The sequence below is a fragment of the Panthera leo genome, chromosome B3, assembly GCF_018350215.1.
Source record: "Panthera leo isolate Ple1 chromosome B3, P.leo_Ple1_pat1.1, whole genome shotgun sequence".
Classification (NCBI taxonomy): Eukaryota; Metazoa; Chordata; class Mammalia; order Carnivora; family Felidae; genus Panthera; species Panthera leo.
In genome coordinates this window covers 62247725-62271412 of record NC_056684.1, presented here as the reverse complement: position 1 = coordinate 62271412, position 23688 = coordinate 62247725, and the positions used below count along the sequence as shown (strand labels likewise).

Genomic DNA, 23688 nt, shown 5'->3' with positions numbered 1-23688 from the left:
ACTGTAGACTGAATCAGCCAATGGCCAATGACTCAGTCAATCATGACTATGCAATGAAACCTCCATAATAACCCAAAAGGACTGAGTTGGGAGAGCTTTGGAATTGGTGAACACATGAAGATTATGGAGAATGGTGTGCTTGGAGAGGGCATGGAAGCTTCGTGCCCTTTCCTCATACCTCACCTTATGTATCTCTTCATCTGACTGTTGACTATCACATCCTTTAATAAACTGATAAATAAATGTTAAGTATTTCCCTGAGTTCTGTGAGCCACCCTAGTAAATTAATTGAACCTAAGGAAGAGGTAGTTGAAACCTCCAATCTGTAGCCAGTTGGTCAGAAGAACAAATAACAGCCTGAGGACTGGCATCTGAAATAGGGAGTGGGAGGCAATTTTGTGGGACTGAACCCTTAACTTGTGAATCTGATGCCATCTCCAGGAAGATAGTGTCCGAATTGAGTTGAATTCTTGGACACCCTGCTGATGTATGAGAATTGCTTGGTGCTGTGTGTGTGAGAACCCGACCCACCCCCATTGGAATTGGGTCCAGGAATCCTAATAGACCATCCTTCTCCTTCTCTGTGGGAGGCTTTTCTCAGCCTCTGCAGGGCAGCCTAGAAGTAGTAGGAGATTAACACTTCCAAAAGACAAACCTCAACCACTGAGGGATGGGGACTGGTGGAATTATAGCCATATTTCCCCATCGCTCAGTGGGAGAAATTCTGAGCTGTGATCTTTTATGCGCCTCAGAGTGATCCCAGAGGGACTGAGCCCTAACTACCCACAAGGAACCACTCACTAGACCCTTCACCATCTCATTCTCTTTGCTCCATTATTCTTGCCTACCCCCTAAAATAAACTGTCTACATCCAAGACCTTGTCTGATGGTATGTGTTCAGAAGACATAAAAAAGCACAAGGGCTGTCTTTCTGTGATCTTCCCTGCCAAAAAGTCTGTCCCACATGGCTGGGCTAAGATAAGAATTGTTGGAGAGCTCTGCCTCTGACTGATTGTTGGTAAGTGATCAGATGTTTGTTGGAAGAGGTCATTATCATGTAAGGAGGTCATTATCATCTAAAGAGCTCAACAGCTCCTCCTCCAAGATTTTGCGGAGTCCAGGGCTGACTTATTAGCAGCAAGCACCTGTAGGTCTCTGATGGACAACCATAGACTTTCATAACTGGAAAGGACCTTAGGGGTCACCTGATCCAACTTTCTATGAAATAAAGGAATCCCTTTTCAATATCTCTGATGCCTGATTGAACATATATTATTGGACAGCTATTAGAAAGTTTACCTTACACTGAATTGTGATTGCTCTCCCTGAAACTTACCCCCAGTGGTCCTAGTTTGTTCTTTGTATGTCAGTGTTTGATTTTTCTGCTCAAGACTCCTCCAAATATTTTAAGGCCAACCATGTTTATCATATCTTCTCTTTCCAGGCCAAATTTTATTGCCTTGACCTTTCTTCAAATGAGATGATCTTCTGGGCCTCCTTACCCTGGACCCCTACTCCAGGCAGCACTGTGAGTTTGTCAGTGTTCCTCTTTCATAGTGCCCAAATGATACTTCAGAGTCGTATGTCCAGTGCCGAATTTATTTTTATACTATTATAGCCCTAAGTACATTTCCACTATTGATTCCTAGAATTATAAACTTTGGCAGGTACACAACACTACTGACTCAACTGAACAGTAAAGACATTGAACATCTGTTGTTTTGGTTTCTCAGCATCCCTTTTGCTTTTCTTCAGGTAACAGCAACTCTCTCTCACTTCCCATTTTCAAATGGTTCTGGTGGGATTGGCAACCACGGTACCCTGTGCCTCTAGCCATAGGTTTTGGCCCATGACCTAGGCTCAGCCAATGAAAGCCAGTCCTTTCCCTGGTCACAGCAATTGGTTTGATGATTAGCATGTGACTCAGGCCAGGCCAATCAGAATCCTTCCCTGGGATTTATTATATGGAGTTGGAAGGGCTGGATTTGCTAAGCTGGGATGATGTAAAGAACTCCCAGCTCTATATCTGCTATACCTACACACAAAGAAATAGAGAAATTAAGAGTGAAAGAAAGAAGAGATTGAAGGTATTACTTGAGTATTTGGATCCAGATGACCTTGAGGCCAGCTCTACTTCTGTCCTTATCAATCAATGTCCCTTTATGGTTTAATCTAGATTGAGTCTGTCTTCTGTTACTAGAACAAACTAATACACAGTTCTTTTTGTGTCCTCTAATTGTGTAGTTACTTTTTAAATCCTAAACGAAGGGCTTCATATTTATCCTTATTAGATTTCATACTTTGTCCCATCATTTCAGTCTACAAAAATTTAGAGTCTGATTCTGTTGGTCAGTCAATTACCTATCCTCTCACTTTTGGTAAGGGTGTCTTCTATGCACTTATCCAAATCATTAATAAAAATGTTCAGCTCAGCAGAGTGAGGAGGAAGAAGAAGAAGGAGGAGGAGGAGGGGAGGAGGGGGAGGAGGGGGTAAGGGAAAAGGGGGAGAAGAAGAAGAAAAGGAAACAAACAAGATATGAGCATCGTATCAGTTTATTAGTCAATGAGTACAATTTTTATATGGTTTTTCAAACAACTAAGAATTTACACTACTGTACTCTAATCCAACCTACACCTTCCATCCTGTCTCCCAGATCTCATGATTTAGTTGACCAGATGCTCTGCTGAAGGCTATGCTGCACCTTGGCATTCTGCTGAGATACCAATTGATAATCTCATCCAGGGGCACCTGGGTAGCTCAGTCGGTTAAGCAGCTGACTTTGGCTCAGGTCGTGATCTTGTGGTTCATGAGTTCAAGCCCCGCATCCGGCTCTGTGCTGACAGCTCAGAGCCTGGAGCCTGCTTCAGATTCTGTGTCTCCCTCTCTCTCTTCCCCTCTCCCACTCATTCTCTCTCTCTCCCTCTCTCAAAATAATAGATAATTTCATCCAAAAAGGACATAAGATAAAAAACCAAAAGTGGTCCTTTATTTATTTATTTATTTATTTATTTATTTATTTATTTATTTATTTATTTATTTATTTTAGAGAGAGAAAGGGCATGTGAGAGGGGGAGAGAGAGAGGAAGAGAATTGCAAGCAGGCTCTACGCTCAGTGTGGAGCCCAATGTGGGGCTTGATCCCACAACCCTGGGATCACAACCTGAGCCAAAATCAAGAGTCAGATGCTCAACTGATGGAGCCACCCAGGCTCCCTGGTTCTATTCTTTAAAATGCTCAAAACTCAGGGTGCCTGTCTGGCTCAGTAGATAGAGCGTGCAACTCTTGATCTCAGGGTCATGAGTTCAAGCCTCATGTTGGGCATGGAGCCTATTTAAAAAATAGTAATAATAAATACAATACAATAAAGGAAAAAAATAAAATGATGATAAACTCTCAGTAACCCATCTCCTTACCTGTGCACACATGCATGCCCACATAGGTACCATCCCTCTTACCTATCTCTGCCTCCTCCCTCCCTGCTTATCTGCAAAATAATTGATTTTTTAAAGTGGATCAGGTCAGCATGAAGGGAGCAAAGAGTCTGTCTGTTTGGGAAGAGAAAAACTTTACTTCCGAACAATCTGTGACCTGTAGCACTTGGGAAAAAGAGGTGGGGAGAATGCCAGGAGATGAGTATATCTCAGCCACACATTGACTCATGGTGGGAAGTACCACCGCTTAAGATGGCCTCCAGCTGGAGGGTGGGGCCTCAAGGAGCAGAGACCCACCCACCTGTCGCTCCAGTCCAGCCTATAGGAGGCAGTGTGGTGCATCCAAGGAGCACAACAACACCACTTGCTAGCCACCCCCCACTCCCTCGTGCCAAACCCAGGTGTCAGGCTCCACTCCTACCCTCTCACACTTCATTCCACTAGGATACTGAGTTCCAGTGGTTCTTCCCCTCCAAATGCTTCCTTTATCCACTTCTCTCTAGGCTCAGAGCCACATCCTCGTTCGCATTACCATTATCTCGTCAAATATTTCTTCCGCGCCATTCGCTCTTTCTGGGACTAAAATTACATGTATATCAGACTGATTGATATTTTCCCACAGATCTTAGAAGCTTGGTTTTCTTTTTTCACTCCCACTCCTTTTTGCCCCTCTTTGTGTTTCAGCTTGGATGGTTTCTACTGACCTCTCTCAAGTTCATTGGTTTTTTTTCTCCCCTCAGCTGTACCTACTATGGAAAAACTTGTTGAAGGAATTCATCTCTGATATCACGTTTTTTATTTCTAGCATTTTTTTTTAAGTAGGCTCCGTGCCCAACACAGAACTTGAACTCACGACCCTAGGATCAAGAGTAGGATGCTATACTGACTGAGCCATCCAGGAGTGCCTATTTCTAGCATTTGCATTGGACTTTCTCATAGTTTCTGTGTCTCTGCCAAGACTCCCTAAATGTTCATGCAAGTTGCCCACCCTTTCCCACTAGACCTTTTCACATATTATTATTATTATTTTAAAGTCCCTATCTGGTAACTCCAAAATCTGTGTCATCTGTGAATCTGGTTCTGTTGATTTCTGTAAGGTTTTTTTGTTTTGTTTTGTTTTGTTTTTTTGAGAGAGAGAAAGAGAAAGAGCAAGCAGGGGAGGGGCAGAGACAGAGGGAGAGAGAGAGAATCCCAAGCAGGCTCTGCACGGCCAGCGCAGAGCCCCACGTGGGGCTCAAACTCATGAACCATGAGATCATGGCCTGAGCCAAAATCAAGAGTCGGGCGCTTAACCGACTGAGCCACCCAGGTGCCCTGATTTCTGTAACTTTTGACGATGGATTGTTGTGTTTTTTTCTTCTTTTTCATATGCGTCATAAATGTTTATTGAATGCCTATCGCATGTAAACAGTAGAGACTGAGGTAAATGGTATTTATGTCTGGAAGTGGCCATGCCTCTTCTGTTGGTCTGAGGGGTTGAGTCTGTTTAGGTCAGGGTCAGGCAGGGTTTGGGCTATGTTGTTCCCACCATTACCTTAGTGCATCACAGGCTTTGAATCCCTCTAGTAGTGGGCTGCTTAGAGTGTGGACTGGTGTGTCAGAGGATTTTTCTGGGTTCCTGCTCCACGGACCTCAACCATCCCTGCATGCCTGCCCTACACCAGCAGTGGAGTGCTCTTGCTTGTCATGTGGAGCCAGGCTCCTGGAGGGGCAAGACACGCAGTGGGGGTGGGTTGAGGGCGTGTGTCTCTGTTATCCTGGTTCAGCTTTAGTCTCAGGCACATCCCAAGGTCAGGAGTGAGGCTTTCTCGTTATTTCTGCCCCTGTTCCCTCAGAAAGCCAAATTCTGCCTTACTATCTGCAGTTGGTTTTTGTGGCCAGTTTCTTGCCCGCTCCCCCAACGGAACAGACCCTTGCTTGAATCCCCAGCCCCATAGTTGCCCGCTTCTCCCTTTGGGATAGAGGGATTTTGCTTCCATTCTTCCTCACCAGAGCAGTGGATCTTTGCCTGTGGCAAAGAAGGACAAATGTTTTTACTCCTCACCCCAAAGCAGGTGAGTTTTGCTTTCATTACTCCCCCTAAAGCAAGAATCTGTTGCCCCTTCCTTAGCAGCTTAAGGCTTTTGCTTAAGAGAGGGATTCTGGAAGCAGCTGAGGCTTTTTGCCTTTGCCAAGCAGCTGCCTTAATCAACTTCCGCATGCTTGCACCACCACGGAGGAAAGCCCTCTCCCATTTCCTGCCCAGCTCCCAGTTTTTCTCTGAACCTCCGGGGAGGCCTCTGGAAAAACACTGTGAGTACAAACTCTCCTGTGTCTGGAATAGTCTCCAGCTATTCTAAACGGACACACTAGCCCATGTGTAGCCTTTTAGCTTTTGTTAAAGTTTTTGTTGATTTCTTCTTACCCACTTGTATGATGGCCACCTCTTTCTTCCGTGCTCTGCTAAAGTTGAGACTGTTCACGCGTGTCTCTCTCTCCTTGAAGAGGCTTTATTTCATTGTCTTGTGACCTCAGCTTCCTGCAGACTCAAGAAAAGCTACGGTTTTGTAGATAATTCGGCTATTTCTCATCCCCGGGCAGGGGAGTGGCATTTTCTTGCAGGATTCTCTACCCTAAGTGGAGATGAAAGTCCTCAGGTCAGTCATCTCTTTCTTAGACAACCGCAGTCACCTCACAGCTGGCCCCTGCATCCAATTTTGCTCCTCTCCATACTGCATCCAGAATTAAGTATTAAAATTCTGTAACCATTAGAAACTAAAAGGGACTGGAAAATAAAATACCTGAAATTAGCTACATAAAATCCGAAACATAGGTCATGGTGTGCCAGTTACCTATTGTCGTGTAACAAACCAGCTCCAAACCCAATGGCTTAAACCACGGCATTTATTTTGTTCATAAATCTGCAGGGCTTCTCAGGGACAGCTTGTCTCTGTTCCACCTGGTGTCAACTGGGGTAGCTTGAAGGCTGGGGTCTGAAATCATCTGAATCTCTCACATGTCTGATGCCTGGGTGGGAAGATTCATGCTGGGGGCTAAACTGCTGAGAGCCAGCCCCTCTGTCTCTCCATGGCGTTTCTATAGTATGGTGTCCTCAAGGTTGCCAAACATCTTCTATGTTGGCTCAGAACTACCAAGGAACATGTTGAGAGAGAGAGAGAGAGGAGTGCTTTCATGACCTAGCCTCAGAAGTCACATTATTTGTGCTGTACTCGATTAGCAAGGCACTTACATAGTCATACCCAGGTTCAAGGGGAGGGAGTGCTGACCCGACATCCCAAGAGAGGCATGTCCCCATCATACTTTAAGATGAAAGGGTGGGACGTGTTAGGTTGATATGGCCACCTCTGAGGTCTGCCAAACATGATTCTATTTGTTCTGTAATCGTGAAACAATAGCTTCAAAGAAATCAAGCTAGAAAATAAAAATAAGACCACAAGCCATCAATTGCATTATTTCATATAGACATATCATTGCCAAGTGTGAATCTGTGCTCCCCTAATCAGTATAATCATGTCATACCCATGGCAACCATAGCTTGCATCTTTCTAGATGCAAATCTGATCCTGTCACTACCCCTCTTAAAATGACCCATTATCTCCTTGTCCCCACAATAAAACCCAAGCTCCTTAACATGGCTTAGGAAGCCCTTGATACCTGGCCTTGTTTATTAATTTCCCAACCTCACCTTTGGATGTTTCTTCCTTTGTCCTTCATGCTCCAGCTACACTGAACTACTTTCTAGTCTCCAAACTTTCTTTTGCCTTTAGGCCGATGTACATGCTGTTTTCCTCTTCTGGGACTTTTCTCTGTCCCCATGTTCTTCTCCCTCTATTTTCATGGTCTGACTGCTACTCATTTTTCTGGACTCGGCTTCCCTAACATAGCCTCTCTCCTACTTCCCACCCTGACTGGCCTAGGGTTCTCCTATCTTCTTCCCCATGCTCTAAAGATCCCTGTGCTTACGTCTTGACTCCGCAGCACCAGTGATGACAGCACTAATTAGCTAGGCCATCTCTCTCCTTCCATCATTGTGTGGGAAGATGTGGTTTCGCTTTATTCACCACCGTGCACAGTGCAGGGTCTCAACAAGTATTGGCTAGGTGAATGAATCCGTGCCTGAGATAACCCACTTCTGGGTTCAAGTAAACAACTCTCCCACAGACCTAAGATTGCTATGGCAGTGTCCTGTCTTGAATCTTATAACTCAAGTAGGGACAAAGCTGGCTGGGATGGTTTGGAATTTTCAGGAAAATATTGCCTGTTTCATGTGGCTGGAGCTTTTCTTAATCTTGGGGAGCCATTCCAAGGCAGGGCCAGGGAGTGGCCCCAGGGCGTTTTCCCTTTTCCAGCAACAGTCCTGGTGGGCAGGCCTGCCTGGGAGAGGCACACCTCAGCAACAGCTGGTGGGATGTTTGTTTACTTGCTGTCCCTACATCCAGAGCCTATTTCTGGAACAGGTACTGGATGCAAGCCTGTGCCATTCCAGCCCTGATCCTACCAAAGCCCTGGGTGATGAGCGTGCCATGTGGCAGGAGAGAACAGTGTGGCAGTCACTTACCTTTCCTCCCTGGCTCTAACCCAACCTTCTTTGGGTATGCCACATCATTTCTGTTTTGCCCTATTGGCAAAAGTTGTCCTCCCTTGGCTCTGTGGTTTAGCATTAAATATTGCTCCATTTGCTCTGTTTCACTTAGGGAGCCCTCTCAACTCAAATCTGATTTGAGGAAGTGCTAACTGGAGTTCCTTGGAAATTTCCAGGGTCAAAGAAAAAAGATCAGCGTTTCTGGCCAGTAGAATTTTTCCTACATTTAGTCCAATTTCTGAAAGAAAATTGGAATATAAAGAGATCATTTGACTTGTGATCACACAGTAAGCCACAAGACAAAGATAGCACCTGAGACTCTTAGATTCAAATTTAGTACCATTTTAATAGTCTAAGTTAAGTCTATATTAAAAAACTAGCTTTGGAAGCTAGTATCAAATTTGGTTTCGCTATGGGGTGCCTGGCTGGCTCAGCTGGAGGAGCGTCCTCAGTTGGAGGATGAACTTGGGTTCGTGGGTTTGAGCCCCACATAGGGTGTAGAGATTACAAATAAATAAAAACTTAAATTTTTTGGTAAATTGTGCTTCACTTGTTTTAAGAGCCATCACTCAGGTTGTCACCTCTAAACCATAGTTGTGGGGCACCTGGGTGGCTCAGCTGGTTGAGAGCCCAACTTTGGCTCAGGTTGTAATCTCATGGCTCCTGAGTTTAAGCCCTGCATTGGGCTCACTGCTGTCAGCGAGGAGCCCACTTTGGATCCTTGGCCCCTCCCCCACTTGTGCTTTCATTCTTTCAAAAATAAAATTTAAAAAAAAAGAAGAAGAAGAAAAGAAACCATAGTTGCAACTCGATGAACTCCCTTCTGTGGAAATCTGCCTCTATTAAAGAGTTAAGTGAGGGGCGCCTGGGTGGCTCAGTTGGTTAAGTGACTGACTTCGGCTCAGGTCATGATCTCATGGTTCGTGGGTTTGAGCCCCTTGTCGGGCTCTGTGCTAAATGCTTGCTCAGAGCCTGGAGCCTGATTCAGATTCTGTGTCTCCTTCTCTCTCTGCCCCTTCCCCGCTTGTGCTCTGTCTCTCAAAAATAAATAAATGTAAAAAAATTTTTTAAAGAGTTAAGTGAGCAGGCAGCTGAAGATCTAGGACTTTCATCCCATACCTCACCCAGATTTTCACGTGGGGCTAAAAGCCTTCCAGTTCTGCAGTTCCTCTAACTCCATTTCAGTTCCTCTAACTCAGTTTCCCACCTTCTCATACTAAAATTTCTGTTTCTTAGGAAATGGGAGGTAGGGAAAAGGCAAAGCTGGAATCTTGACTGAACTACAAAAACACTATTTTCTGGTGCAGATACATTCTCTGTCTGATGATTGACTGCTCTTTAGGAGGGTGTTTTTGGGACCTTATTGCTTTTTTCTTAAATTGTTGTTATTTGAAAAAGAGTCATTTTTGTTTATCATGAAGGGAGAAGAAAACTCAGTCTTTAAAAAAAAAAAAAAATCTATCCAATGAGAGCCATCAGATGGCCCCGTAGGAAGTGTGGTCCAGCACCTGAACCCCAGGCAGAGACAGAAACTTGCAAGCTCAGTCCAGGGCCAGGTGACTGTCAGTGTCTGCCTTCCCCAAAGTGTTTGGGGACCACAGACGGTCGCTCTCTATGTCAAAGGTATCCTACTATTAAAAAGCAGTAGAGGAAAAAATAAAAAAATTTAAAAATAAATAAAAATAAAAAGCAGTAGAGGGCACCTGGGTGGCTCAGTCGGTTAAGCGTCCAACTTTGGCTCAGATAATGAGCTCACAGTTCTTGAGTTCTAGCCCCACATCGGGCTCTGCGCTGACAGCTCTGAGCCTGCTTCAGATTCTCTGTCTCCCTCTCTCTCTGCCCCTCCCCTGCTCACGCTCTCTCTCTCTCAAAAATAAGTAAACATTTTTTAAAAAGCAGTAGGAATAAAGCTAATACCATTAATCAAATTTTTCTTTTAACTTTTAGAGGTGGGGAGGGGGGCACAGAGAGACCTAGGGCTTGATCCCACCACCCTGGGATCACAGCCTCAGCCCAAATTAAGAGACACTCAACCAACTGGGCCACCCAGGTGCCCCCATTATCAATTTTAAAAAAGGAAAATATATCTGGAAATTGCCACCTCCCCCTAAATTCATATAATTCAGCAAATACATGGAATTATCTGGTTGATTCCCATCCTTTGACAGCGCAAATACTTGATTTAGATATGACCACATGTTTTCTGAAGATTTTTATGGTCACTCTGTTCCATCATTAGGGAATTGAAACCTGTTACCCGGAAAGAAGCTCCATGGAGTCAGAGCTGCAGAAATCTGGCCACAGAATCCTACCCTAAGAGCACCGAGGTGAGGTTTGGCTTGTCAGAGGGCTCATGTCAAAAATAGAAGGCTGCAAAGTTTCTCAGGTCTCCTGCATTGTCAAATACTTGTCTTTACCTCCCCACTAACTGGGAGCATCTCTCTGGGGGAGAAGCAGTTCAAAAGCACCACACACACAGCTATTCTCATCAGAAAAGCTTTATGTAGACAACACGGACTGAACATGAACACTATAAACAGGGAAGCACAGGCTCAGCCAGGAAAGCTGCCACAAGAAGCTTGGAACTATTCAGAAGGGGTGTCAAATACCAACACCAAATTTACAAGTCTAATTTGAAGCTTGGCCCTTTTTAAGTGCAAGAGGAAGTTAGGGGAGAAACCATGCATGAAATAAAAAAATATACATATACACACAAACACTCAAGTTGTCACACTGTTGTCCCTTTTCTCCACAAGGAACAAATCAGACAAAGGAAAAGTGCGGCCTCTTTTCCTAAAGTCTCTATATTTATTACAAACTTAGAGGAGCCCCACATGGGGTGTGGATCCAAGGAGGCAGATTTGATTCTCCTTGGCCTCACTTACCACTGACAATTAACCAAAGAAATACTTGGGATACAGGCAGGAACATCCAGAAAAGGCAAGCAAAAATATGGCTCACTGAGCTTATATATTCTACACAAGGATATCAGTTTCTCCAAATACTTTCATACTTGCTCCTTCACTAGATTCTTAGCAGACTTCTCACCTGTAGCAACAGGGCTCAGGCAAGGTGTGAGACACAGAGGAAAGCGGTATTTTGATCCAGCATGTGCTGGGTCAGTCACTTTATCCAGGACAGTCACACATGCCAGCCCCAAGCCAGTCCTCAGGGGCCCACAGCTGTTTGCTTTGTTGAGTGGGAGCGTGGGCTACCCTCCCTCCTTAGATTTCTCCTTGCTGCTCCACTGTTCCCTCTGGACCCAAGACAGCTGCTTGGCGTGCTTGTGTACAATTTACTGTTCCGCGGCTGCTGGCTGGTCCCCGGCCACTGGCTTCTCAACCTGGGACTCTGGAGGAATCAGATACTGGACCTCCTCTGTACTGATGGCTACTTTATCTGGCTGGAGCCACCTCTTGAAATGTTCCAAGGTGCTAGGAGAAAGCAGGAGAAAAGGGTGGCCGCATCAGACCTGGCTGATTAATCACTTAATGATTATCTCAGTTACTCAAATGCTGCCTTCCCGCCCACCACCAATTTCTTCCTACAATTGTTTTTCACTGCTAACGGGGAGAACGCCGCTGATCTTCCTCTGACAGCTGTGCATCCTGGCAGCTCGGCGGCATAATTTACCCCCTAGTGGGCACTTTGGCTATAAGCAGCACCAGGCCCCTTCAAATGCAGAGCCTCTGAAGGCTTGACGAGAATAGCTGAAGAGCTTATGTCTCAGTCCTGTCTTTTCTTCCTCAAAACTGGAGTGGAGAGAAACTGTCAGAGGGAGGAAACGTTCAAATAAATACCAAATTATTAGTGGAGCATCTTGAAATCTCCTATACCTGAGGCAGTCTGAGACTCAATTATACTTACAGCACTTAGTTGCACTAAGCACCATTTTTGTGGGTTTTTTGTTTGTTTATTTCATCCTATAGCAAGTCCTCGAGATGGAAACATCTGCACAGCAATTTCTCCCACAAAGAAATAGCCACTATGCCAGAGGGCTCTTTTTTCCTTTGCATCTGTGCAGAGAGGGGAAGTGCCCCCTCCCACCTTCCTTAATTACCCAAGATCCTCCACTCTAAAGCTTATTAGATACTCATGGTAAACTACAAATGACCACAAATAATATAAACCTTATTCTATGCTCTTAAATAGCCCAAAGTCTGGAGCCAAGAAGTAAAGCCATCACCAGCAGATTTGAGACACCTAAAATGGGGGAATCCTGTAGACAATAGGACTTCTCAGCCCATTACTCCTGCACCAAAAGCATGCCATGATGAGGGTCACCTACCTGGCCTTCACGTACATGAAGAACCACACAATTCCACTACAAAATGTCCTCTGTTTAAATCATAAATGTTGAAGTCTGCAAATAAATGCAAATCTATTTCTGGCGTGCTTGTTCTAACACTGATAGAAAGACGTGTTCCCACAGATGGAGCTTGGGAACAAGTGCCCACAGCTCAGGGGACTAAGGTACTCCAGGGGCATTTAATCTTCATCTACAACACTTTTCATAGAATTGTTTCAATTGCTTCTATAGAAAAGGGAACATCATATCATTTTAGGTATTGATAAACACACAGAAACATGACCTTGAGCCTTGGTGCTGATCTGATTTCAGAGAAAAAGAATTCCTACTTGAGAATCACATAGGAGAAAATTTTGTCTTTTCTTCTCAGAATTGGAGAGGAGGCAAACGTTCAAGGGGAGCAAGAATCGAATACCAAGTTATTAGTGTGTTGGGAATGTGTACATCTTCAAGTCTTTTGTGTTTGGGGCAGTTGAAGGCTCAACGGGATTGAGTCTTCAGAGACAGAAAAAAGCAACATGTGTTTTATTTTCTGAACCCTCAGAGGGTAGGTAGTTGGCCTGACTTTAGATGCCACATGATTTCTGAAGAATCTAAGGGCACACCAATGCAATATTTAAGATAATGTAAGTAAAAGCACTTTGCAAATTAAAAAGCAAAATGTAGGGGCGCCTAGGTGGCTCAGCTGGTTAAGCATCTGATTTCAGCTCAAGTCATGATCTTACAGCTCATGAGTTCATTGGGCTACTCGTTAACAGTGAGGAGCCTGCTTGGGATTCTTTGTCTCTGTCTCTCTGCCCTTTCCATGCTCGCTCTCTCTCTCTCTCTCTCTCTCTCTCTCAAAAATAAATAAACAAACTTGGAAAAAAAAGTAAAATGTAACTATCAAGTTTTATTTCCCTACTGTCCATGATTTCAGCAGCCATAGCTTCATCTGACATCATGGGGCTTTTTAAAATCAACGTTAATGGTATGTTGCAAACTTAGGTCATGTTTCCCTAAGACCTTTTGTTTCAAATTCGGGTTTTTACTTCCCTCACCCATTTTTTTGAATAATTTCTTACTGAACTTTAAAATTCCATCAAGACCAATGATAATAGCTAACACTTATATAGTACTTACCAGGGGCCAGGTCTGTTCTAAGCACTTTATACACAGTAGCTCATTTAACCCTCATAACAACCCAAGAGGTAAGAGTTACTATTCCTGGAAAGCATATTACTATTACATATTCCTGTTACTATTCCTGCTCTGTAAAGCAGGAAACTGAGGCACACACAGGTTACTTCCTTAAGGACACACAGCCAGTAAGTGGCAGAGCGACTCTCCCGGGTGTTGGGCACCATGCAGCTCTTTGTGGCAGGATGCCCTCTCCTCCTCTCTGCATCCGCCACCCCCGAAGATACTGTTCAAGTCCTGCCTTCTTCTCTGGCACAAACACTAGAGCCCACAGGGAGCTCAGTGGTCTCTCAACTCCCAAAGCATGCTCTGTCACTTCCACTCACCCGGCTCTTTTCTTATGCTGCCTTATTTTGTTAGGTTCATCTTTATATATATTTGTCATCTCTCTCCAAATAGTTGTGGGGACCAAAGGAAAAAAAAGGGATCTCTAAAATTTCTTTACATCTCCCCTCTGCCCCAGCACCCCCAGCCCCATAGCATCAAGCACAGTGCCTTCACACAGTAGATGCTTAGGAAATTCATGCTATACAAATTCAGTCTATACAAATTTGAATGCCTACAAGGTGATAGAAACTCTGTAAGGCAATAGGGAGTTACAGGTAAGATACTGTTCCAGTTGATGATTGGTTACTACTTTCTCAAGTACATTGCATACTTGGAAAAGAAGACAATGCTTTATCCTCAATTCTGTCCAATCTGTGATCAAGATGTAGGTGGGGTATTTGCTTTTTTGCAAAAATACTATCAAAAATCTGCTACTGGACTAAGAGCAAAGAGAGCAACCTGAAAAAAGGATGAGTTTTGAGCTCAGAAAAGCTGATGTTGATACTAACCAATATCTCGACTCAAATGTCACTCTCCCTGAATTCTTTAGAGAAAGAGAAATGCCCTCAGTGAAATACTGTCACCTGGAACTGGACTGAGAACCAATTACCTCTCATCAGAATCAAATCCATCCACAAAGAACTCTGATGCTAACTTCTCCTGGAGGAATCGATCCCAGCATTCCTTCTTGGCTTGGGCCAAGGTTCGAAGCATGTCCTTAGAAGTTACTTCCTGATTTAAACCTTTGATTCTTCTCAGTTTCTTCTCTAAAAACAGATGAGAAGTTAACAAGGAAAGTGAGTATAAAATGAAACTAAATCTAAAATGCAACATGACAACTTAAAAATTCTCTCACTGATGAGTATATTCACACTCCCTGCAAAAGAGCTCATTTTTTCTGAGGACATGTACAGGGAAATGTACATTTTTCTTTTTCCTTCACAATGTCTTAACTCTGGATTGTATCAAAGAAACATTTAACCCCAGAAAGGGAAAAAGCCATAGGCTCTCATAAATAAATCAGTGGCATGTCTTCTTTGAAATCACAGAAGCCAGCAGGTATCTCTCTAAGGAATTACTTGTTTTCCCTGGCTTGACATGTGTCAACTCCTTGAATATAGTCTCTCTGAGGAGTAAGTGGTTTTTCTTTTTGTTACAATGACATGAAGTAGTTTCCAAACCTCAGGAGAAAGAATTAGAGAAAATAATGAAAGATCCAATGGTTCATTAGACACTAAAATTGACTTGATGGGAACTCAATAATCAGAGACCTTGAAGATCTCTATGTGTGATTAAATTCTTCATAAAAGAAAATCTCCCAACGTTTTTTACAGTTACTCAACTTGTGGCCTGGATGTTGGGACCTTATAAAAACAAACATCTTCTAATTCCAATGAATGGTCTACATGGCTTCCTGATGATAGATGTTTACTTATTCTTCTGTGCATTTTAAGTGTAATTGTTGAACAACTGAAGAACAGAAGGAACAGTATCACCATTTGCCTTCTGCCTTAATTCAGTCTTGCCTTCAACTATAATAAATGTGTCAATGATGGCCTTTTGGAGGGGGGAGTGGGGAATATCAAGCCCAGACCCAAACAGAAACTTTATGATTTGCAATCCTGTTTTCATTTCTTCTTTTTAAAATTTTATTTATTTATTTTAAATAATCTCTACACCCAATGTGGGGCTTGAAATTATAACCCCGAGATCAAGAGTTACATATTCCTCCGACTAAGCTAGTCTGGAGCCCCCTGTTTTCACTTTTTTTTTTTTTTTTTAATGTTTACTTATTTATTTTGAAAGAGAGAGAGAGAGAGAGAGAGAACAGGGCAGGGGCAGGGAGAGAGAGGGAGAGAGAATCCCAGGCAGGCTCAGCTCAGAGCCTGATGCAGGGCTCTATCTCACAAACTGTGAGATCGCGACCTGAGCTGAAATCAAGAGTTGGTCACTTAACCAACTGAACCACCCAGGCACCTCTGTTTTCATTTCTAAACAGGCCACATCATCTGCCATCCACAGATCAAAGCAATAACCACCTTTTGTTGCTGCAAGTTACCACCAAGAGCTCGCCCATGTAAAAAACCTGCAATTGATAAAAGTTAAATATTTGAGGAGTTTTTGCCTCCTTGAGGATGTGAAAAGAATTATGTAGATCTCACACTGAGCTGGCTAAGTTTTTTTTTTTTAATACTTTTTAAAAAAATATTTATTTATTTTTGAGAGAGAGAGACAGACAGACAGGGTGTGAGTGGGGGAGGGGCAGAGAGAGAGGGAGACACAGATTCCGAAGCAGGCTCCAGGTTCTGAGCTGTCTGTACAGAGCCCGACGTGGGGCTCAAAGTCACAAACCATGAGATCATGAACTGAGCTGTAGTCAGTCGCTTAACTGACTGAGCCACCCAGGTGCCCCATGAGCTGGCTAAGGTTTTATAATTGGTGCTCTTAGTGGATTCTTTTTGATATAGGTTTATTTGGCAATAAAAACAATGTATTATCTGGCCTTGGTTCTCAAGGTGGAAGGTACTCTTTTGGGCTGGCAAAGTCTTCCCCTCTCTGAGTGTGCTGTGTCCCTAATCGGTTGTGATCTAAGTTGGGCAGGTAGAAATAGATACCACTGCATACTCCAAGTCTGCCTGCCAATGTCTCCCAGACTGTGCCATAGGCACAGAAATGGCTCCTGTCTTCCTCAGAGAATGAAATTTTAATCATCTTTTTTTTTTTTTAAGATTTTATTTTTAAGTATTCTCTACACTCAACATGGGGCCCAAACTTACAATCCCCCAGATCAAAAGTCCCATGCTCTACCGACTGAGCCAGCCAGGAACCCTTTAATCATCTTAACTGATTTTAGAAAAGATCAGTGGAGTTTTAACTTCCAAAACCAGTCCTGACCAATCAAATCATCACCAAATCCATTAAAGTTTCTTACATCTCCTGGGCACAGAGTACCAACAAGCTGCAGGATGTGGTTCTCCAGCTTTCTCAGATGATTGCTTCTTCTCCTTATCATCATTCTGACTACCACTGAACAAAATTGTGTGGGACGCCTGGGTGGCTCAGTCAGTTAAGCATCTGACTCTTGATTTCAGCTCAGGCCACGATCTCACAATTTGTAGGATCGAGCCCTATGTCAGGCTCTCTCTCCCTCTCTCTCTGCCCCTTCCCCACTCTCTCTTTCTCATAATAAATAAATAAACATTGAAAAAAAAAAAAAAAGAGGGGTGCCTGGGTGACTCAGTCGTTAAGCCTGTGACTTCGGCTCAGGTCATGATCTCATAGTTCGTGAGTTTGAGTCCAACATCAGGTGAGCTCGAGTCTGGCTTTGGGTAAAACATGAGCCCGGGTGAGCCCCTTTCTCTCTCCCTCTCTCTTTGCCCCTGATAGGATTCTCCCTCTCCTTCTCTCTCTCTCTCTGCCCCTTCCCCACTCTCTCTCATAATAAATAAATAAACATTGAAAAAAAAAAAAAAAGAGGGGTGCCTGGGTGACTCAGTCGTTAAGCCTGTGACTTCGGCTCAGGTCATGATCTCATAGTTCGTGAGTTTGAGTCCAACATCAGGTGAGCTCGAGTCTGGCTTTGGGTAAAACATGAGCCCGGGTGAGCCCCTTTCTCTCTCCCTCTCTCTTTGCCCCTGATAGGATTCTCCCTCTCCTTCTCTCTCTCTCTCTGCCCTCACTCACTTGTGCCCTCTATCTCAAAAAAAAAAAAAAAAAAAAAAAAAAAAAAAAGAACACAATTGTCAACAACCTTGGCCAGGGCTGCAGGCTGCAAGTATTACTATCCTAATGTTGGTGGCTTCCCGATAAATTTCACATTATACCCTTATATTTCTTATTATCCATCATTCCTCTTGTGTTTCTCTCATATCTTTTTCTTACAGATCCTGTAAACTCTATTCTGACTCTTCTTTCTGTCCTTCCTCAAAAGCTTCTTCCTGAATTGCCTTTCCTTTCTTAAATAATTATTCCTAGGTTTGGTTTTGTGACACATAGATGAGTCTCATGGGTGTTTAATAATAAAAGGATACCACAATTCTAAAGCAGTCACTGCCCTAGACTGATATTTTTCTGTCCCCTTGCATGGGACAATCTGAATCTCTTTCCTGTATTTGGAGTCTCTCTAAATATTAATACTTAAGGCCACAGGACAGAAGATGTATTCAGGAAATATTTTCAAAATTAAACAACTAACAAGAGGTAGAATGAATTTTATGTCAACATGGTCCCATTCCAACAATCAACCTATTTAATACAACAGTTTTTTAGTACAACAATTTTTCAGTATAATAGTTTCATCAGAAATCCAAATGCAGCTCTGGGGCCATGCCCTTTTCTTTCAGGATGGCATAATGTTTGACACTTTTGAGTTATCTGAATATATGGGCCACCAATAGTAGGCAAGAGGATTGTACAGAATGGCAAGAAATGAAGGAGAATTCAGATGATACAGTCGGAGGCAGGAGGTAACAAAGACAGTTTTAAGGAGGGGCGCCTGGGTGGCTCAGTCGGTTGAGTGGCTGACTTCGGCTCAGGTCACGATCTCACGGTCCGTGGGTTCGAGCCCCGCGTCGGGCTCTGTGCTGACCGCTCGGAGCCTGGAGCCTGTTTCAGATTCTGTGTCTCCCTCTCTCTTTGACCCTCCCCCGTTCATGCTCTGTCTCTCTGTCTCAAAAATAAATAAACGTTAAAAAAAAATTAAAAAAAAAAAAAAAAAAAAGACAGTTTTAAGGGATATACAAGGAAAAGGGTGCTCCTTCCCAACAACCAACCTGAAACCCCCTAGAATTATATCTGACAAATACATGTGGTGAGGACTAAAAATAATACTAATTAAGGGGGAAAACTGGGTGGCTCAGTCAGTTAAGCGGCTGACTCTTGATTTCAGCTCAGGTCATGATCTCACAGTTCATGAGATTGAGCCCTGTGTCCGGCACAGTGCTGACAACACGGAGCCTGCTTGGGATTCTCTCTTTCCTCTTTCTCTGTCCCTCCTCCTACTCACACTGTCTCTCTCTCAAAAATAAATAAACATTAAAAAATTATGATAATGGGCACCTGGGTGGGTCAGTTGGTTAAGCGACTTCGGCTCAGGTCACGATCTCACGGTTTGTGAGTTTGAGTTCCAGATAGGGCTGTGTGCTGATGGCTCAGAGCCTGGAGCTTGCTTCAGATTCTCTCTCTCTCTCTCTCTCTCTCTCTCTCTCTCTCTGCCCCTCCCCTGCTCACACTCTGTGTCTCTCTCTCTCTCAAAAGTAAACATTAAAATAAATAAAAATAAATAAATAAAATAATAATACAAAATGATAATAATAATAATTAAGATTAGAAACCAGGTTTGAGGGGCACCTGGGTGGCTCACTCAGTCAAAACATCTGACTTCGGTTCATGTCAGGATCTCGCAGTCTGTGAGTTCGAGCCCAAGTCCCGTGTCGGGATCTATGCTGACAGCCCACAGTCAGGAGCCTGCTTTGGATTCTGTGTCTCCCTCTCTCTCTCTGCCCCTCCCCTGCTCTCACTCTGTCTCCCTCTCTCTCTCAAAAATAAATACACATTAGAAAAATACATGTTAAAAAAACAGGTTTGATGTAACTTTAACATGCTTCCTTAAAACCACCAGCTTATGATTAAAAACATAAAGTAATTTAACTCACCTAGAGATGCTAAATACACTTCTGAATCCTGCAAGGGAGCCCAAGGCTTTGTAGCTGGCTGATCAGCAAAATCTGGGGCCTCCCTCTGGCCTGTGCCTGCAGGGTAAGAATCCATAAAGGAGTCTGAAAAGGCATTGTTGGCACCATCTTCTTGATCAGGATTTGGCAGACAGGAACAGATTTCAGCCCAAAGATCAGGGCCAGATTTTGTAGCTGTAGAGTCAACGCTCTCAAACATTTTCATTTGGAATCTGAGCTGGAAAAACAGAACTGTAAGGACTGGCTCTAAGGATACAGTATAAGTATGCAGTACTGAGATATTTGTTTCCCTACTGAAGGAAGGTAATAGGCTTTTAAGAAGTTTCTCTAAACTTAAAATGTCTTTTATTAGATTCCTATGTTATAGATATAAAGATGACAAAAGGGCAATTGGGTTCCTCTTCTGGCTCGGCATTCCAGTTGTTTTCATAATAAAGTTTGTTTTTAAAAATGAAATTTCTCAAGCCAGACACAAAAGGACAAATATCAAATGATTCCACTTGTAAGAAGTACCTAGTGCAGTCAAATCCATAGAGACAGAAAAGAGAATGGTGGTGGCCAGGGGGTTGGGGGAGGGGGAAATGGGAGTTACGTTTAATGGGTACAGAGTTTCAGTGGGAAGTTCTAGAGATGGATAATCATGATGGTTGCACACCCATGTGAGTGCCACTGAATTGTACATCTAAAAATGGTTAAAATGAGGGGCGCCTGGGTGGCTCAGTCAGTGGAGTGTCTGGCTCTTCGTTTCGGCTCAGGTCCCTGATCCCAGAGTCATGGGATCAAGCCTCCCATTGGGCTCAGAGCTGACAGCACAAAGCCTGCTTGGAATTCTCTCTCCCTCTGCCCCTCTCCCCCACTCACACTCTCTAAAAATAAAAATTTACAAATTTTAGGGGCACTGGGTGGCTCACTCAGTGAAGTGTCCAACTCTTGATTTCAGCTCAGGTCACCATCTCACAGTCGTGGGATTGAGCCCCAAGTCGGGCTCCACTCTGAGCATGGAGACTATTTGGTCTCTCTCCCTCCTCCCCTCTCACTCTCCCTTTCCCTAAATAAGTAAATAAATAATTTTTTTAAAAAATAATTTTTTTAAACAGTTAATATGGGCCCTTTTACATTATGTGTGTTTTAACACACACATACGCACACACACAAAGAAATGTCTAGGACATTTCCAGTGGAGACAAATATTCTGCACTTTGCTCCAAAGATCTCCAAAATGCAACCACTCTGTCCTCAGCCAATTAAATTCTGTTTTCAGTAGGACATGAACTAAAGGCCTTGCACAGTTCCATAGACATGAGGATAATAAAAATGCTGTTTGGAAAATAGTGTCAGAGAGTAATGTCATATGCAAAGCCCCATGTGCTCATTACATGTAGAAACTGGACTATATACCTTATTTTATAAGTTCTTATTTTAATAGTCAGAAACACTGGAAGAGGCATTTCCATCAGTTTACAGATGAAGAAACTGAGGATCAGAAGGATAACAAAAGTCTAGGGTACCTTACTGACATCTATGGTGATTCCTTGATTGGAAACCACACCTCTGCCGCTCCAAAATCCATGTTCTTATCCAATACCTCGCTGCTGGGGCTTTCATAACTATCTAGTCTTACAGCCTGGGCTGACACCCTCCTTCAGGAAGGACCTTTGAGATTAGGAAGGCTGCCTGGGGTAAGGTCTAAATAATTCCAGGAGAGAGCCCAGCCAGCGCAAGGGCCCAGAAGTAAAAGGGGCAGAAATGTCACAGAGGCTCTGGATAAATTGATGCCGGGGTCCCAGTGAACCTCCACTCCCATCCCGAAGTCGCTTGAACCCACCCAGACCAAAACTTTGCTCGCACCGGAGCCCCAGTCCTCCCCCCTTCTCTCTAGGAAGTCCAGAACAGAGCCGGCAATGCCAGTGTCCAGACCCGGGCCTCCGTCACTCTGACCTCAAGAACTGGCTGGGCAATACGAGTCAGGCCCCGAAGCTCCTCTGTGGTATCCCGGGATAGGACCGGACCATGGATCTAAAACGGTAGGTACCCCTGCCCCTCTTCACCTACCACAACCGCCTGCCCAGCAGCCCACAAACGCTCGGCTCAGTTCCGTCGCTGAAGGCTGTGAAGAAATGGGGGGGCGGAGTCTCCGAGTGATGGATCCGGGAGTCCTCCAACCACCGCCCAACCTGACGATGTTCTGTGCGTCGATTGGTTGAGGGGAGCTCGGCTAAGTGAGGAAGTGAGGGGCCGAGTGAGAGAAAGAGGTAGGCGGGACTTGTTGCCGGGATATAGGGCAGTCACTTGGCGTTGGCTCCAACTTCCCTGGGGCAGGTAGATTCCACGCGCATCTGAGCATTCCTGGCGCGCGGACAGCGCCTTCCGCCATCACCTTCTCGGATAGGGGAAGCCCAGTTGCCGAGGCCTTTTGAGTTTTCTTGGTTCCCTGAGGAAATTCACCTCCTCGGCAATTCTCTGGGTTGGTGTTTTGTCTGTGAAAATTGCAGCCCTTTGCTACCCAAATGAAAGTACTTCAGCAGCTCAGATGGGAATGGAGGCGACTACTTTCCTTATTCTCACAGGAGACCCAGGCCCTATTAGCCAAGTTATGAAGCTTTTTCTTTTTTTCTTGTAAAAATTTTTTTAACGTTTTATTTATTTTTTTCACATTTTAACTTTATTTTTTATGTTTTAAAATCTACATCCAAATTATTTAGTATATAGTGAAGCACTGATTTCAGTAGATTCCTTAATGCCCCTTACCCATTTAGCCCATCCCCCCTCCCACAAACCCTCCAGCAACCCTCAGTTTGTTCTCCATATTTATGAGTCTCTTTTGTTTTGTCCCCCTCCCTGTTTTTATATTATTTTTGTTTCCCTTCCCTTATGTTCATCTGTTTTGTCTCTTAAAGCCCTCATATGAATGAAGTCATATGATTTTTGTCTTTCTCTGACTGACTAATTTCACTTAGCATAGTACCCTCCAGTTCCATCCACGCAGTTGCAAATGGCAAGATTTCATTCTTATTATTTTTTATTTTTTTTTCAACGTTTTTTATTTATTTTTGGGACAGAGAGAGACAGAGCATGAACGGGGGAGGGGCAGAGAGAGAGGGAGACACAGAATCGGAAACAGGCTCCAGGCTCCGAGCCATCAGCCCAGAGCCTGACGCGGGGCTCGAACTCACGGACCGCGAGATCGTGACCTGGCTGAAGTCGGACGCTTAACCGACTGCGCCACCCAGGCGCCCCCGGCAAGATTTCATTCTTTTTGATTGCTGAGTAATACTCCATTGTATATATATTTTTACCACATCTGCTTTATCCATTCATCCATCGATGGACATTTGGGCTCGTTCCATACTTTGGCTATTGTTGATAGTACTGCTATAAACATGGGGGCGCATGTGTCCCTTCGAGACAGCACACCTGTATCCCGTGGATAAATGCCTAGTAGTGCAATTGCTGGGTCATAGGGTAGTTCTATTTTTAGTTTTTTGAGGAACCTCCATACTGTTTTCCAGAGTAGCTGCACCAGCTTGCATTCCCACCAACAACACAAAAGAGGTCCTCTTTCTCCACATCCTCGCCAATATCTGTTGTTGCCTGAGTTCTTAATGTTAGCCATTCTGACAGGTGTAAGGTGGTATCTTATTGTGGTTTTGATTTGTATTTCCCTGATGAGTGATGTTGAGCATTTTTTCATGTGTCGGTTGGCCATCTGGATGTCTTCTTTGGAGAAGTGGCTATACATGTCTTTTGCCCATTTCTTCACTGGATTGTTTTTTGGGTGTTGAGTTTGATAAGTTCTTTGTAGATTTTGGATACTAACCCTTTATCTGATATGTCATTTGCAAATATCTTCTCCCATTCTGTCAGCTGCCTTTTAGTTTTGCTGATTGTTTCCTTCGCTGTGCAGAAGCTTTTTATTTTGATGAGGTCCCAGTAGTTCATTTTTGCTTTTGTTTCCCTTGCCTCCAGAGACGTGTTGAGTAAGAAATTGCTGCAGGCAAGATCAAAGAGGTTTTTGCCTGCTTTCTCCTGGAGGATTTTGACGGCTTCCTGTCTTACACTGAGGTCTTTCATCCACTTTGAGTTTATTTTTGTGTATGGTGTAAGAAAGTGGTCCAGGTTCATTTATCTGCATGTCACTGTCCAGTTTTCCCAGCAGCACTTTTTGA

General features: G+C 43.8%; 1 protein-coding gene and 1 long non-coding RNA gene across 10 annotated transcripts in view; one reads left to right on the top strand and one right to left on the bottom strand.

Annotated features, from left to right (window-relative positions):
- The window catches only part of LOC122222187, a 65590-nt gene extending 51124 nt beyond the window's left edge, over positions 1-14466 (top strand). For 2 of the 7 annotated variants that reach the window (XR_006203639.1, XR_006203644.1), the window contains exons 8-10: positions 1445-1528; positions 10254-10341; positions 12167-12781. This is a non-coding gene — a long non-coding RNA (uncharacterized LOC122222187). Of the gene's footprint in view, positions 1-1444; positions 1529-10253; positions 10342-12166; positions 12782-14379 lie in introns of those variants that run through there. The other 5 variants (XR_006203642.1, XR_006203641.1, XR_006203645.1 and 2 more) reach the window with 3 other exon arrangements.
- Positions 10497-21777, bottom strand: CCDC32 (coiled-coil domain containing 32). Of its 3 annotated transcripts, none has more exons than XM_042942400.1 (4): positions 21575-21777; positions 19484-19734; positions 14440-14596; positions 10497-11448 (listed from the first exon to the last, which is right to left on the bottom strand). In XM_042942400.1, the coding sequence occupies exons 2-4, from the start codon at positions 19725-19727 to the stop codon at positions 11310-11312; spliced, it is 540 nt and encodes a 179-aa protein (XP_042798334.1). In that variant the 5' UTR covers positions 19728-19734; positions 21575-21777; the 3' UTR covers positions 10497-11309. The 3 variants fall into 3 exon arrangements, with proteins under 3 accessions (XP_042798334.1, XP_042798333.1, XP_042798335.1); XM_042942399.1 differs by having other exon boundaries at positions 19484-19739; positions 21575-21776; XM_042942401.1 differs by lacking the exons at positions 10497-11448; positions 21575-21777 and adding an exon at positions 21031-21551 and having other exon boundaries at positions 14436-14596.
- Positions 21778-23688: the final 1911 nt, after the last annotated feature.